Genomic DNA, 15605 nt, shown 5'->3' on the forward strand with positions numbered 1-15605 from the left:
ATTCAGCTCTTACATTTTTAGCTCTCTTTTCCAGGGAAAGAATTAATCTATCCATCTCTCCCTGTCTTCTCTATTTCAATATCACCACTAAGAGACTAAATCAGAACAACATTTTGGCTCACCTTTTAATGGCCTTTTGGTTCTCAACTATTTAAGACTGACTTGGGAAAGGTATAATAGCATATGTTTTGTTATCTTCACTTTGAACTGCCACCAGATATTATTTAGCAGCTGTTTTATTGTAAATGGCATCTGAAATCTAAACAAAAAAGTGTCTTAATGGCAATTTCAGCAGGTTTTTAATTTCCTGAGAGAATTCACCGAGATCACGAAGGGAGAGCATGTTTGAAATGGAATGTTATAATAGGAATATTTCCCTTTTTCAAGCAGTTTTAGCTTTTGGAATTCGATAATGATTTTACTGAACTTTCGGGAAAAAAACCCCGACAACAAAAAAACCTCAAACCCAAACCCAAGTTGAAGAGAGATTAAAGGTTCTCACAAAAGCCAGGTAAACACCACAAGGACACCTGTTTCTCTGCAGCTTCTGCTACCCACTTCATATTTAATCCAGAGTAAAAGCCACTTGAAGCAAAGTTGTGGGAGAGTACACAAGAGAGAAAGGTCACACCTGGGATTTCTCTAGTGATCAACATCCCACTCAAACCCCACTGGAGCTTCTCTCCCAGGAAGGCAGCGAGCCACTGAGCACCACAGCATGGGCTTGCCAGTATGGGGCAGCTAATGGGGAATTTTGCTAACTGTGGATTTAAAGTACAAGAGCCATTCTGCACAAAGGACTTGGTTACCTCACATTTTCTGTCCACAAAGGCAAGTTGTAAGTGAAAAACAGGTTTCATAAATAGCTCTGGAGCTGTGAAGGAGAAATAGCTGAGCTGGCAAGATCCCTCATACTGCTCAATGCCTTCCTCAGCCCCAACACATTGGTTAGCCTTACAAAAATACTATTCCAGATACTATCCTAGCATCCTGAAGACAAAAGATGCAACTGTTGCCTAGGAACCAATGGTGCACATTATCACAACATTTGTGCTGTTATCGTTTACAGATCAGGCTGAATGGTATCCAGTGAAGACACACATTTAACCCTCTTTTAGCAGATAGGCTTTTTTCTCAGTCATAAATAAGTAAGAAATAAATTGTGCCCAGAAAGCAAATGGCAAACAGATGAAAACTCTTTGGCTCTTTGCTGGAGAACTCCCCTGTGAGCAGACCCAGGGCCAAGCCAGAAATGGGTACCAGCCAGGCAGCCCAGCAGTGCTCGGAGGCTGCAGCGCCCATCAAACTGCAGAGCTTGGCATCTGGGGCTTCCTTCTGCCAGGCAGTCCCTGCAGTGGCCTGAGACACTGGCTCAGATGCTTCAGCTCACACAGGAAGAGATAAAGGGCTCAATGTTTAGCACTGTAATCAACAAGGTAACGTGCTGCCAAGTACAAGGGCACTTCGAGTAAAAATCCTATTCTAAAAATGTGCCTTATCCATGCATCTTCAATCTCCACACCGTAAAGATGTCTGGATATCCAAACCAGTCTCCAGTTTGGGGTGCATTTATTCCTGTTGCCAGACTGAGGTTGCTATGCAGCACATCTCAGAAAGACTAAATATCCACAGAAGTTACTATGAGCTGCAGATGTGACAATTCTCCAAAAGCAAAAGCTGCTTTTCATCCTTAAATCCAGGAGGGGCAGACAGAGAAACCTCAGCTGCCCTGGCTGCACAGAGAAAGGGTGGGTCTCCCACCACTAACATTTGCCATCTTAAAGAAAACATTACGTTAACACCAGAGGTAAATAAAATTTTTAAGCCACAATAATTTCAACATTTCACTCCACCCATTTGTGACCACGCACAAAACCACTGCCTTGCCAGCCACTGATAATTTAACAGTAAAACAGAATAGCAAAGTAAAAAGATAACCTTCAAAATATATATAAATCTCAAGCAAATGTGCTGGCAAAAGGAAGAAAGAAGAGGAGAAAAGGTTATTTGAGGGATTAAAGAAAGAAGCAAATCTGAAATTCTCAGAGAATGCAGATTCAAGAAAAACATTGATAAAGTTCCTTTTTGGACAGGAAAAAAGATTCCCTGTGAAGCATTAAGAGAGGATTGACATCTGGATTGCCAGATAAAGATATTCTGAGCAAACAAAACCACATACAATGTCAGTGACAATACTGAGATAAAAACCTCAGGCACTGGCATCTTAACAGATGTTGTACTGCAAAAGCTACCTGTGCTGCACTCCCATCTAGATGTACAGATATGATTTAGCAGTGCTTCAGCTCAGGATAACATTTGAAAGGGCACTTTAAAGAACACTGCACTATTTGCCTACTGCATGGTACATTACTGTAGTGACAAGGCCTGCATTTCAGATCAGCACTGCAACATGTGTCTTCATATGGGGTGTAAGGTCAAATTCAGCCCTGAAAATCAGTATCCTTTATCCAGGCTTTCATGTCCACCAACAGCTTACAGAATGACAGGAAGGAAATATCTGTGGAGGACAGCTCTGAAATCTGAATTTTAGTGAGACATAGAATTGTTAAATTAAAACAAGTTAAATTAAGACAGAGGCCTTTCTAGCTAATGGTTTGGGTGATCCTATTTGCCATTAAAGAGCTTTCATCAGCTCTGCTGGCTTTGGGATTTCCAAATTCATCGCCATCAAGAGGGCACAACTGAGTCTTAGACATTCCTCACAAAGCTAGAGAAATGTATGTGAAAGTGAAGTGCTTTATGTCAGTTCTAAGAAGAAATTTCCCTGCATTTCCAATATTGCATTTCAAGCCCCCACATTGCAAAAGCTGAGAAGTTTTGCAAAAGCAGCCTGACAGCTCGAGTTTGGCATCAAAGGGCATCTCTCAAGTTTCTAAAGGAGCATCTAAATCTTTAGATGAACATTCCTATTTAGCATTAACAATGTTACCGTGACCCTCAGAGGACTACATAATGAAGCAAGAGCAAGTCTGTCAATAGTTCCTTGCTAGCTTATTTTTCTTAATTTCTGAGTGTGATTCTAATCGACAAAGATGATCTCCATACATTACACCAAATTGGCACCTGTTTAAGGGACCAGTCCCAGTCAGATCATCCCATTTACTTCCCAGAGCCTGCTGTACCTCAGATGCTATTTGCATTATGATACCCATTTCATTCAAGTGCCGGACCAAAACCTCTATTAAATGTGTCTCATTCAAACGAGTCCTCACAACACAGGCTTTTGTGAAAAGTAGGGCTACACAACTTCATCATAAAACAGTGTCAAGCAGCAAAAAACAATCAGTTTCACTGGGTTTATTTTTAAGTTCTGTTCTTATACCTGATTGCTCATAATTGAAAAGGTAGTCATATCTGCATTCTTGCCTCCACCAATAAGACACTTTATTTTCTCACTATTCTGAAGCACTCCCCAAGCTTCTGCTAATAATTTTGCTTGACCTTTATTAAAGACCAAGCATTAGTTGGCAATTAGATTTGGTGATCCCTTGGGTGATTGAGGCTCAGTGATTTACTGTAAATTATAAGTAGTTCAAATGTTTCATTATGTTTATTCTTTATACAAGCTTTGTGGCCAGGTAAGCGCTGACATGACATTCACTGTTAAATGATCTCATTAAACTTCTTAATTTAAGTGGTGCAACACTTCACCTGCCACATTATCCAAGGACTCCTGCAATCCACATTAAACATTCAGCATGAATAGATGCTCTACCATAGTTCACCTTGTTGGGAGTGAAATTTCAGTCCCTGAACATAAGGTTGACTACTTGATGCTGTTTGTCAGAGACAATAAATAATGCAAATAGATACCCATGTAAAGTAAGAGGTTAAAGACATCAATAGCTTTCCCACAGGGTTTTGAAATAGGCTCTCAAAAGAAACGACTTCAAATAAGTAAAAAACACCACTAAAATTTAAAAAGTTAAGGAAAAGGAAGGAAGGTGCTGGTTTCTTTCATTTCTTTATGAATTCAATGACTGTGAGAGATATTTCTTGAGAACTCTGGAAGCATGTGCTCCTTTTTCATTCACAAGCCCAGGGCAAAAGGAGGGGCAGTTGCGCAACCTCCCACCTCAGAGTTTCTTGTGGAGGTTTGTCTTTAGCCATTTCATCCCTCGTTTTCCTGCTGAGAATGTTTAACAGAGCTGAATGGAGTCAAGGTTGGATAATGCACCACATTATTTCACTTAGGCCAATAAATAGCACATTGCTTCATGACTAAAGGGAAACACAGAATTTTGGTTGAAGGCATCTTCACATCCAGACTATTACCCAGTGATTTCTACTGCAGTAACAAGGAGAGGCACATGGATTAGGACCTCCTTTGTGCCAGGTGCTGGACCTACAGACCCCACAAACAAAGCATTCAGCCGTGAGGGAGAATAATAGGGGTATCTGAATTTTCCTTGTCTGCATATGTTTTGTTTTCCACATTTTTAACTGTTTCCTTCATAAAATGAATAGTTCTAATATTTTTTTCCCCTGCACCTTTAAATAGTATGATCCTTAACATCTGCTTCTGGACATCTCTTCTGAAGGATGAAGGGCTCCTAGCAATTCTACTGCAGCCCATGAACATACCAGACTGCTCCCTGGACAGATTTAGGCTTCATCATATAGTATTAACCTCATATACTGAATATGTTTTTCTGACTTAGAAGGCTGGATTAGCTTTTATTATCAGAAGAGAAGTAGTAAAGGTTTCAGTGTTACAGATGGAATGGCAGATGGGAAGCAAAAGCTTAGTATGAAGCAGCTCTGGATAAAAACTATTAATCCACAAAATTCATATGTTGTTATGCAGGGAAACCTAGCAAAACCCACTGCAATATGACTAACCAGTGAGAGAAGCATAAACTAAACCTAGCCCATTATTTGACAAATCATGGCATGAAGTCTGAAACAAGAATAAAAAAAACCCTCAGAAAATGCAGTGGACTCATATATGTATTTGATGAGATAACATTTTCCAGGGTTTATAGCTGTAATACTCCATATTAAAAAAATTCTAACCATACTTATAAGTCACTGTCATTGAAGTCGCAGTGCTAAAAAAGGCTTCTTACTTTTTGTTGAAGAGCATCATGGTGTGAAGAGAAAGCACATCTCCCTTCAGTTCTGGTAACAGAATACTCTGACAGAAAGGAAAGGGAGCGCTTGAGGTGCTGCCTGGCTGGTGAGAGCCCACCACACAGCTCTGAGAGCAGCTGCAGTGGAGAACCACGACCTTCAAGAGCTCCCTCCCTGAAGAAATGAGCGTCTGGAATCTCTCCAGCTGAATAAGACTTGTTCAGAGCTTGAATGACTGCAAGATGCCACGGCATTATTACAAAGAATCCATTAACACTGAACTGACTACACTCTACTCAGCAAATCCTGTGATTGTTTACGGCCATATCTGTGAGCCACTGACCCCGTCTGGCCCTGTGGTTTGACCTAAGAACAGTTCAGACTGCCACAGGTCATGGCCTCGGCATTACACAATGGTTAGGGTGGACTCAGCACCGCAGGATAACTGGACATATCTGTTAGAACTAGTCTAGTACTACACTAGACCTTCAGCAATTTTCTCTTACAATTTATCTTACTTGATTCAAAAGTGCCATCACCTACCTCTTCCTTTATGGCCTTGCCTTAGCCCACTTTCAGCATCAATACAGCATTCCTCACCAGGAAAGTGAACGATAGGGAATAACAAGCTAGCTTTTCCCAAAACTCAGAAGATAGACAACTACCTGTTCTCCCTTACACACAAGGATAGTATGTCAAAACCATTAAGTCTGTTTCTGTTGGACGTTGAAAGTGTTAAACTCTGCTGCAATGTGATATATCATGATTTCTTAATTCAAATCCCCATGTTCTAATATCAATGCAACCTCAGTGACTTGTGCTCTTCCCTAATTTTTCCTCCCCCAAATGCACTACATTTGTCTGACAGTGCTTAGAAATGGGCACCAGCAATAAAGCCTTTTGTCAGTCCTCACAGAATCCTTTCTAAGACCTCACGTTTATTTTCATTTTTCACCTCAGTGGTGAGATTTCTGTGCAAGAAGCAGCTTCAGGAAGGGACTCATACTTTGAGAGAGATCTTGGAGAAACCTAATCTGTGGAAGTATCTTTTATATTTCTTTTCTAGGAATATTAGAACCATGCTATAACATCACTCATCAGAAAGTCACCCAAGAAAGTTACTTCCCCTTTCATCGATTTATTTCAACACAGAGGGAAACCGAAGCCTCGAGGAGAATTTCCTGTTTCCTTCTTCTTAATAGCTCTTACAACCTAAACCAAACAGTTTAAGGACACTTGGGGCTTTTCTGGGGTGGTATTTTCTGGATTTTTTGCTTTGGTTGGGTGGTTGGTTGTTTTTTCCGTTTGGTTTCAGGATTTTTTTACGGACTATCTACTTTTGCACAATGTAGTAAACTTACGGAATGAAGCTGTGAAACCTGGGTGATGTAAATCCAGAAAGAATATAATTTCACTTAAAATCACGAGCCTTATCATGTGGTTGTGTGGAAGTTCTCTGCCTGATGCCATCTGAATAAAGATATTCAGGCAACGGTTGGTGTTGAAGACATAATTGACTCCTACCTAGTTATTTGTCACTTCTACAACCCTTATCCTCCACAGAAAAAGTACTTAAAGAAGGGAGAGGAGAACATTACCTTCACTGAATCTGTATTCATACCTTTAACACTTGCTGAGACATCAAATCAAACTGTTATTCAGAGCCCTGGGAGGGAGGAATCTCTCCATGCCTGGGGTTCATTTGCTGAGCCCCAGCACTTCCTGCTACTTCACTCATCCTCTATTGCCTCTTTTGCTGGAAATACTGACTAATTAGAACAGGCCCTGAGTGAAAGTGAAGGCCCAGTGCTGGCACCCTGCTCACAGCTGCAGTCCCTCCCAAGGAAGTGGAAGACACACAGGGTACAGTAAGGTGATTGGCTGAAGTGTTGTTGTCAGACACCTGCCTCACCAAGAGGAGTCTTCTGCTATAAAACAAGAAAAACTGTCCCTCTGACTGTAGTTCTTGCAGCACAGCATGGCCATGTCATCCCTTATATCCATATTTATTTCCTTTAGGAACAAAACATGTACATTCTTCAAATGCTCATTGTACCTGATTGGGTAGTCGGCAGCACTGAGGTTAATGAAGAAATCCCATGGCCAGTCATTCATCTCCATTAAGTCCCTCATGGTCTGCAGGTAGGTGGACAGAAGACTTGCTCCTCCCCAGATAGTTGCCATTCTCCAAGAAGTGACTCTCACATTTGGGTACTGGCTGGCAAACTGGAGCACTTGTCGATGCAAGTAATTGGATCGCTTTACAGGAGAAAAAAGCAATACATTCAAGTTATTCTGTCCAAAATTTTCTCTCCCTGTATTCACTAACCACCAACCCTTACTTCCTGACTCACTGAGGGCTGCCATTGCTTTGCCCTCACTTACTATGGCACATAACCTTCTTTTGCTAAATGCTTATTTGCTAAATGTACAGAGAACCCTGTTTAATTCATTTTATTACAACTACAGTAATCACTAATCAGTGTGATTAGTTCTTATTCGTCATTTGTCATTGTAGATCCCAAAGGGCTTTCATAAAGGAGGTAAATGTTACCAGCTCCCTTTTATAGTGTGTAACTTGCCTAAGGCACCTCGGGCCACCACCTCAGTCTGCATCAACTTATTGGTTGCTGATAACTAAATGTAAAACAGACAGACATGGAGAGATACTCATTGACACAGAAGGAGAAATGAAGGCTCTTACATAGAGAGGATAACAAGAAAGAAAAATAAGAAAGAAAAAGAAGAGGCTCCAAACATATAACAGATGAAGAGACAAAAAGTGACATGCACTTTATGCAGCAGAGGTAAAGAGAAGATGAAGAAGATGACAAAGATGGGTAGACTGACAGATGGTGAGACAGGCAATTTATAACCAGTGATATATTACCTTGTCAACATGAATGTAATAAAAATGGTCTTTATGGTAAATAGCCTTAAACATGCGTTGGAGCTGCCGAGAAGCTCTGCCATGAACAACCAAGACAAATGCGATCCTGACTGGGTTGGCTGGCATGTATTCTACGGAGTCCTCATCCCACTGTACATTGTTGTTGGCTTTTCCTGTTCAAAAACAAAACACAGGACATCTCTGAGTGTATCCACGCGGCAGGGGTGCAGTGAGCAGTACACATTCCACCTCAGCCCTCTCTTCAAAAGCAGTTTCTATGGTAGAGCAAGAACTGACAAGGGGTGCCAGCCTGCACCCCATCAAGATCACACCCCTCTCCTCTGTCCCCATACAGGGCCATCACCCCGTGGGCACAGCCATGCCAGCCTTCCCCATGCAGCCCTGCCTGTGAGCCTCCTCCTGCACAAGGCTGCATGAACGTGGGCAAGTACCCAGATGTTTAAGAGTTGGACCAAGCTCTACCTGACTACACACATTTGTACCTTCAAAGGAGTCACCTCAAAGTTTCTAAGCACTCTTCAAAGCATTCAAATGATGTCAAGGCCAATATGCCCCCAAAATGAAACCCCCTCTTTGGCCAAAGCTGCTCGTTCCTCTGATCAGCACAGCTCTGCTGAGAAGCTGGTGAAACTCTGCTACTTAACAGCTGCTGAGGATTATTGACTGATAGCATTTACTTGTAACAGCAGATGTATCCTGGAACATTTAAATGGCAACTTGCATATTTTCCCTTCTTCATGTAGGAGAGGAGCTCTTACAATCGGATTTAAAATTTATGTTCATTTTTTATTTTCAAGGAGTAATTTTGGGTCCTTATTTTGTAAAGTAAATGCCACAGTGTGAGGTTCAGACAGGATATACTGATTAACTGGAGAACTGGAGGGACATTTTCAATAAGGAGTTTGAAGTGCTTTGTTTTTGGTTTGTGTAACTGCTCTTCAACTCAAAAACCTGAACTCAGTGTAAGAAAATCGCAATTTTATCCAAAAACTGACATCTATTCTTCAGTTAGTTTCTGCCCCCAGTGCCTTTTGTGATGCCCCCTTCTCCTCCTACCTCCACGTACCCCCCCTCTCAAGACTCCTTTTGCAGACACAGGAGGCTTGTCCTTGTTACAGGAAAAACTTGAGGCTGCACCTGGGCACAGTTATCAGACAGCAGGAGTACAGCCACAAAACCCACTGCACCTTCCAAAACATCTCCTACAGCTATTAAAAACACATGCTTATGTCTGTGTGATTTGACAGAAGGAACAAGAAAGAAGACATTTGCCAAGCATGAAGTGAGAGTAAGAGAGAGGGAAAACACTTTTCCACAGGTTTTTGAAACTGGAAGCATATGTTGATTAAAGTAAGCAATACCAAAAGCTTTCTTTTTTTGTTGGTTCTGTTTGTTTTCAAATGTATTAGTTACAAAACAAAGTCTGGGCACACAAAAAAGACCTTTGCTTGATCCTTCCTGTGTATCTTCTTGTTCAAAGGAATAGCATAAACTCAGAAAAAAACAGACCAACTGGAAGTTTGCAGAGCACAGTTTCAGGTGACAAAACAATTTAACCCCTTCAATTCTAATGAAATGCCCTTGAGTAACTGAAACACTTATTTTAGACAGCCATGAGACAGAGATCCTGCTGCAATGGGAACAGCACATTCCAGAGAGAAATGGTTTCAACATCTCTCATAATTCTCCCTTCAAATTCCCTCCTCCTCAGCAATGCTCCCCTAGAATGGTTTCTTCAAGTCAGAATCTGTTCTTTCCATCCTGGAGGTCCAGGAAACTGTACCTGTAAGAGGTGTTCCTCATGCCTAGAATCAGGCTCTTGGTTGGACTATGTAAGGGGCTAAAAGGCAGCTGTGTCCCTCTCCAGGAATATACACAGATACTGAACGCTAAAGAGCATACAAGGTCCCAGAGGCTCCCTGCCCCATGTAGCAGACCCTTACTGTCCACAGCCCTGCAAGGAACACCAGTCTGCAGTACTACTGCTCCTAAATTAATGAAACTTTATTGCCCCCAGTTGTATTCAGATTAGCCATTTCCAGCCCCATGAGTCACTCAGCTTCAAATGGGACACAAACAACTCGCATGGGATTTCTTTAGAAAAACCTCCACCACCAGTTCAGTAACAATCAGATGAATATTAAAAAATTAAAAAGAAACCTTTAATTTAATTTCTTCTATAATTTTCAGTTTATTATGGCCATTAGCCTTTGCCCAGTTCTATTGTTTCTCCTGAGCAGCTGATGAGCTGCCCCATGCACGTGCTTAGGATTTCTGCATGGTGACAGGGACAAAAAGGGACTCTGAGAGAAAGAAAATGTGCTTGCAAGGCGAACAGACAGGGGAATGAAGGGCAATTGCAATTGCTAAAACAAGCCATTTTTCTTTTAAACTGCTTTGATTTCAAGCTGATGATGTCCCATCAATGGACTCAAATATTTTTAGTGGTTTTCATTACATTTTTGGATACCTCTCTTCTGAAATCAGTGGTTTTCTGCAACGATATGTAGAAGGTGAGGGGAATTTAAAATAGCTATATTGCAGGTCTTTTATTTTAAACTAACTTGCCTTCAATACCCACACTATCATTTATCTAGCAATTACTGAGAACAAAATCCTCCCAAATTTTCACCTGAAATGCCACCTCACTTCATTGGCTTTCTCTAATAAATTCCTGCAGTGACTTATTTTGCTGTCTGCTGTTTTCCTCCTCTAACCTCTTCTTCCACGTGCTTCTTTCTTCCTTCTCTTTTAGGTTTAAGTTTTTATACTTTCATTTGCAACCTGCATACTATTATGACTCCTTTAATCTAATCCTTTTCTTGGCTGCTTGGAATTTCACAAAGGTAAGAATGTTATCCTTTTTCCATCTGTCAGACTATCTGCTACTTTGCTTTATACTGTCACTTCCCTGGTTTTAGCTTGTGGCTGCTTAGAACCTTTTATTTTTCAGACTGTTTCACTGATAAAGAACCAGCCTGATTTGCAAATAAGATGAAATTGGCAGGAAACATTCAACTGAGTATCTGCTTACTAAAAAATACAGTAGGACTTCAGAGCTATATGGGCAATGTTAAGACCTGAATAGCTCCATCCACCTAATTTCTATAAAACCTGTGCATACCAGAGAATTCACAGGCAGCTTCCTCGCCTCCAGCACTCCCTACTCCCAGCCTTCACAACACCTGTCACCCCTCCACACGCCATCGTCTGCCTTTCCAAGAAAAATGAGTCAGGCCAACATAGGAGAATTCCCACCTTCTTCTCTTGCACAGGTCACCTGGAGCAGTCTCAGTGGGACTGGAGCTGCACTCCATCTCACCTAGAAAGTTTCTCTGAGCGTGGGTGTTGCCCATAGAGTGAAGTTTCCTATGCCTTTAGGGAATTCCCCTTTTCTAGGAAAACTTATACCTTTCCAAAAATGAATGAGTGGGGAGAGTGAATGGAGCATCCTCTTTATGTCCATCTGGCACAGGTGAAACTGTAGCTCTGGCCTGGAAGCAGGACTTGTTGCCTTCAATTTCTTCAAAGTTTTCCATTTCATTAAACAATGGAAAAGATGGATAGAAGAGTGACTTCTCATGCTGCCTTGCTTCAGAGAAACTGCCACATGGAGCCTCAACAAAAGGGCCAGTGCTCACCTAGCTCATAACAAACATTTTCTAGCCCTTGCATCAAAGTGTATTTACTGTGCTATCCTACACTGAAGACAAACATGCCACTTTGATCTGTGATCAAATGTCTTCACAAACTTACTGAGAAAAGAGAAAGCTGCCTTTTGGCTTCCTGTTCAAAACTGAAAGGATTGGCATAAATGTGTGTTAGCAGGAAAATCCGTACCTGGTTTTGTAGATAACAGGAGAACCTCAGCTCTACTGCAATTTCAACCTGCACTTTCTAAAGCCTAGAGAAATCAATACTCATAATTAAGAGTTTAATCTTCATGCATTGCAGTATTACTAAATGCCAGAATAATGAAGATGGTGCAATCATTTTCATATTTGTTGTGATGCCACATTATGTTCAATCACCCACCAATATAACTCAGAGCCAACCTGCTAATCTCTTACTTCTACCTCTAATTAATGAGATCAGACTTCTCCAGCAGCACAAAGCAATCTTTTAATCAATTTTGTGAGCCATATTATGTTTTGTAAATCAACCCATCAAATTCTGTTCTCAGTTTTGTATTGTCCTGGATGTTCAACAGGATACCCCTGCACAGACATACCTGGATGCTGCTGACTTCATCTGAACACAGCTGTGTGTGTACACTGTGCCTTGATCCATGAATCAATGGATAGAGGACATCGGAAGAGTTATTGCTGTGTAGTTCAGCCCACTACTTACTGCTATTACATCCATAAATGCAATCAGAAGCCCTGTCATTATAGCAGGAGTATGAGCCATAATCACTCCAAAGAGGCAGAGCTCTGCAGTCCCTACTTTAACTCACAGGAGCAGCCTCATTCCCTTCAGTGGGACCACTTCTGCAAAAGCCAGATGAGTGGTAGTTGCTGAACTCAGATTTCCACTATAAACTCCTTTTCAATTGCTCACATCTCATAACAACATAGCAGGTTGAAAATTTCCAGGCTTGGCTTTCATCTGAAAATGTTTTCCATTTTGGTTAGAGCAAAAACAGTTTTGCCTTGTTTGAATGGTGACAAAACAAACAAACAAATTAAAAAAAAACCCCAAACAAACAGATAAGACAATGTTTTCATTTAGAACACACAGTTTTTTTTATCAGACCTAGTAATAGAAGCAGTTGGAGTTATATAAAAACTATAAAAAATGTCACTGAGCAATTTACCAGTGAACCATCAGAACATGATGATAAGCCTTTGTCTGAAGGCTTGATAAGAGCAACATTCATCTGTCCTGAGCCAGAACTCTTCTGGAGTTAAGGCCCAATGACCCATTACAGCAAGTGCATCACTTACCATCAGGCTCGAGAGGGAATGTTCTCCCTTGCTGCAGTCCCCTCCAGTGAGGTCACCTTACACAGGTGAGGTAACTTCTGTAGCACATTGTGTGTTAATCCTCCTTAGATCAAAGAGCAATTTTTTTCTAAGCCAGAACCTAGAAAACTATCTTTAGCAACCTTAATGCCAACTTTGGGATGCCAGTTTTCACCTCCAAAGAAATGATTCATTTGTTTCCATGGTGGCCCTTGTGGAGATCTTCAGTGAAAGAAAGAATTTCAGGTGAACACTGATTTGATTTTATAATTATAATGTTTGTTTATAAACTAAATGCCCACTGGTCTATTCACTGTGTAGAAGACCCCTGTAGCAAACAAGATATTCACCACGAAGTGGACTGAGTGTAATTTTGGTGAATTCTGACAACCAACGGGCCACACAGGACTGTGTGCACCACAGACACGTCCTGCTCACTGCAGGGCCATCCCCTGCCTTCCTGTGCTGCCAAGGAGCAGCATGAACATGAGCAGCTCAGGGAATCAGCTCCACCCCAGGGAATCAGCTCCTTGTGTGGCAGCTGAACCCAGCACATCCACCACCCAAGGAGGGGCTTTTTGCCTTAGCAAAACAAACCAAGCTCCTGATGAAGATAATTAACGTGACTGGTCATATGTGTGGCTTCTGCTACTGGGTTTTAACTTGCTTAGCAAAGCAGGGGGGGTGAAATCAGCTGAGATGATCTTCCATACAACTGTCCCCAGGGCATGGGGATTTGAGAGGGATACTTATGATTTACAGAATGAAGTGTTGCTAGTTATGTTCTGTAGATTTCCTTAAAAATGCTGTTACCCATACTTTTTATCTGTGAGTTAGTGTTGAGAACCTTGCAAAAAATTTCTGGAATCATACTGCTATTGAAGAGTGGATATTCAATTTTTTTGCAGCCATGTTTTATCTCAATAACTCCATTCTACTATTTTTCATCCTCGGACTCTACCATGAATTACAGAAGCAATTTATGAACCTCTGTAAGTTCATATGATCAAGTAACCCATAAGCAAAAATCAATGCAGGGTAGGCGGGAAGTAGCGAGACATAATTTACACAAACTCAGTGGCCAGAGCATTTAACATTAAAGAGACAGATTTCAGTAATGTTCTTTCCATGATGAGAAGAAGCCCTGTCTTGGAACAAAGGAGCTGCTGAGGTGGGCATTTTGAGCCTTCTTTTATCATTTCAGAGGGTGACAGTATAAACTTAAGGTAGTTAAACTTAGTCAGAGAGAAGAGACACTGCCTTACAGCTGGACAATTCCCTTCATAAGATCACTGGAAGTTTCTCTACAGTGAGTTTTGTGAACTGATAAGCAGCTCTGCATCCCTGCAGAATTTATATAAAAAGGGAAACTCACTGTCATTACAGATTTAGGTTCAGTTCTGCTGTCCATGAACAGAAAAACAGTGAATGAAAGAAGGAAGGTAGGAAGATAGAGGAAACAGGCAGAACTGTGTCATATTCACAACTGGATCATAAGAAGATGAATTTTTTTCTATCTTTTCCCAAATGGAAAAAATATAATTTTCTGTTTTGGAGTAGAAAACATTTCCTTCCCAGCTTTGTTATTCTCCTGTTAGAACTACTTAATATTTGTGCTCCATGCACCCCTTCCAAGACTCACCCAAGAACCCACCGGGGCAGGCAACATCCATTAAGCAAATCCAGAAAGAAAGACACCCTGCACCAGAAAACTGTGGTGAATGTGATTTGCAGGATTCATTGTAAATAAAGAAATACAAAAACCTTGAGAACAAAGACAAGAATTTTTTGTATCACAAAATCGGCAAAAGCAGTTGAGATAACACAGGACTGTCCAAAATCAACCTTCAGGGTCTGTGCCTGTGTACACGTGTGAGTGCTGTGACAGCACATTCTTAGCCACTAAATTTCAAACAAAACCCGGCAGCATTTGGTTCGAAGCAGCCTGCCATACTTCAACAAAAATTCTGTTCTGTCTTGCAGTCTCGAGTCATTACTGAAACCATTTTTATGATTTGCAAATGACCAACTAATTATCAGATTCCACTATACTGCACTTGTAACACACACTAAACTTAATTTACTATGATACTTATCTAGGCAGGCCAATCATCTCCAAATGCTTGCTTTTCTGACTATTCTAATTATGAAAATGGTAGCATTCCTGGGAGACAAGTCTCAATTATTTGTAGTTTCACTGGAGTGTGTTAGTCAAGCATTTTCTCCATATTCCTACTGACTTCCATGAATAAATAACACTCAAAAGCAACAGTAAATTAATTAATGTTGAATTAGAGTGAATCTCCTAATAATGGTATTTATCATATCAATTAACAGCCAATTAGCACATCATGATCAGTGTTACTAGGGTGAATACAAAATGCCTTCTAAGTGAGCATTGGGCTATGTTTACTACATCCAGTGACATTACTGGACTTCAGAGATGCAATGTAAAGCAAATCTAAGAACAGACACAAACATTCCTTGCAAAGACCATTCACTCCTCTTGCACCTTAAACCTTAGCTTGACTTAGGAGCCCAGAAACCATACAAATCCTAGACTGCATCCAGAGGAGTGTGGCAGCCCAGAGCTGCTCCCAAGTCCTGCAGTTTGCCCCAAGGGCACCTCAATTAGA

At 41.0% G+C, this 15605-nt stretch overlaps 1 protein-coding gene across 2 annotated transcripts in view; it reads right to left on the reverse strand.

Annotated features, from left to right (window-relative positions):
- Window positions 1-15605, reverse strand: part of XYLT1 (xylosyltransferase 1) — a 168399-nt gene that overhangs the window by 46321 nt on the left and 106473 nt on the right. For both annotated transcript variants that reach the window (XM_027885461.1, XM_027885463.1), the window contains exons 3-4: window positions 7985-8157; window positions 7151-7353 (exon numbers count right to left, since the gene is read on the reverse strand). In XM_027885461.1, coding sequence (XP_027741262.1) covers window positions 7151-7353; window positions 7985-8157 — 376 coding nt within the window. The remainder of the gene's footprint in view (window positions 1-7150; window positions 7354-7984; window positions 8158-15605) is intronic.

The sequence above is a fragment of the Empidonax traillii genome, unplaced genomic scaffold (genome assembly GCF_003031625.1).
Source record: "Empidonax traillii isolate 1590-97213 ecotype Southwest subspecies unplaced genomic scaffold, ASM303162v1 scaffold166:size2381449, whole genome shotgun sequence".
NCBI classification, from domain to species: Eukaryota; Metazoa; Chordata; class Aves; order Passeriformes; family Tyrannidae; genus Empidonax; species Empidonax traillii.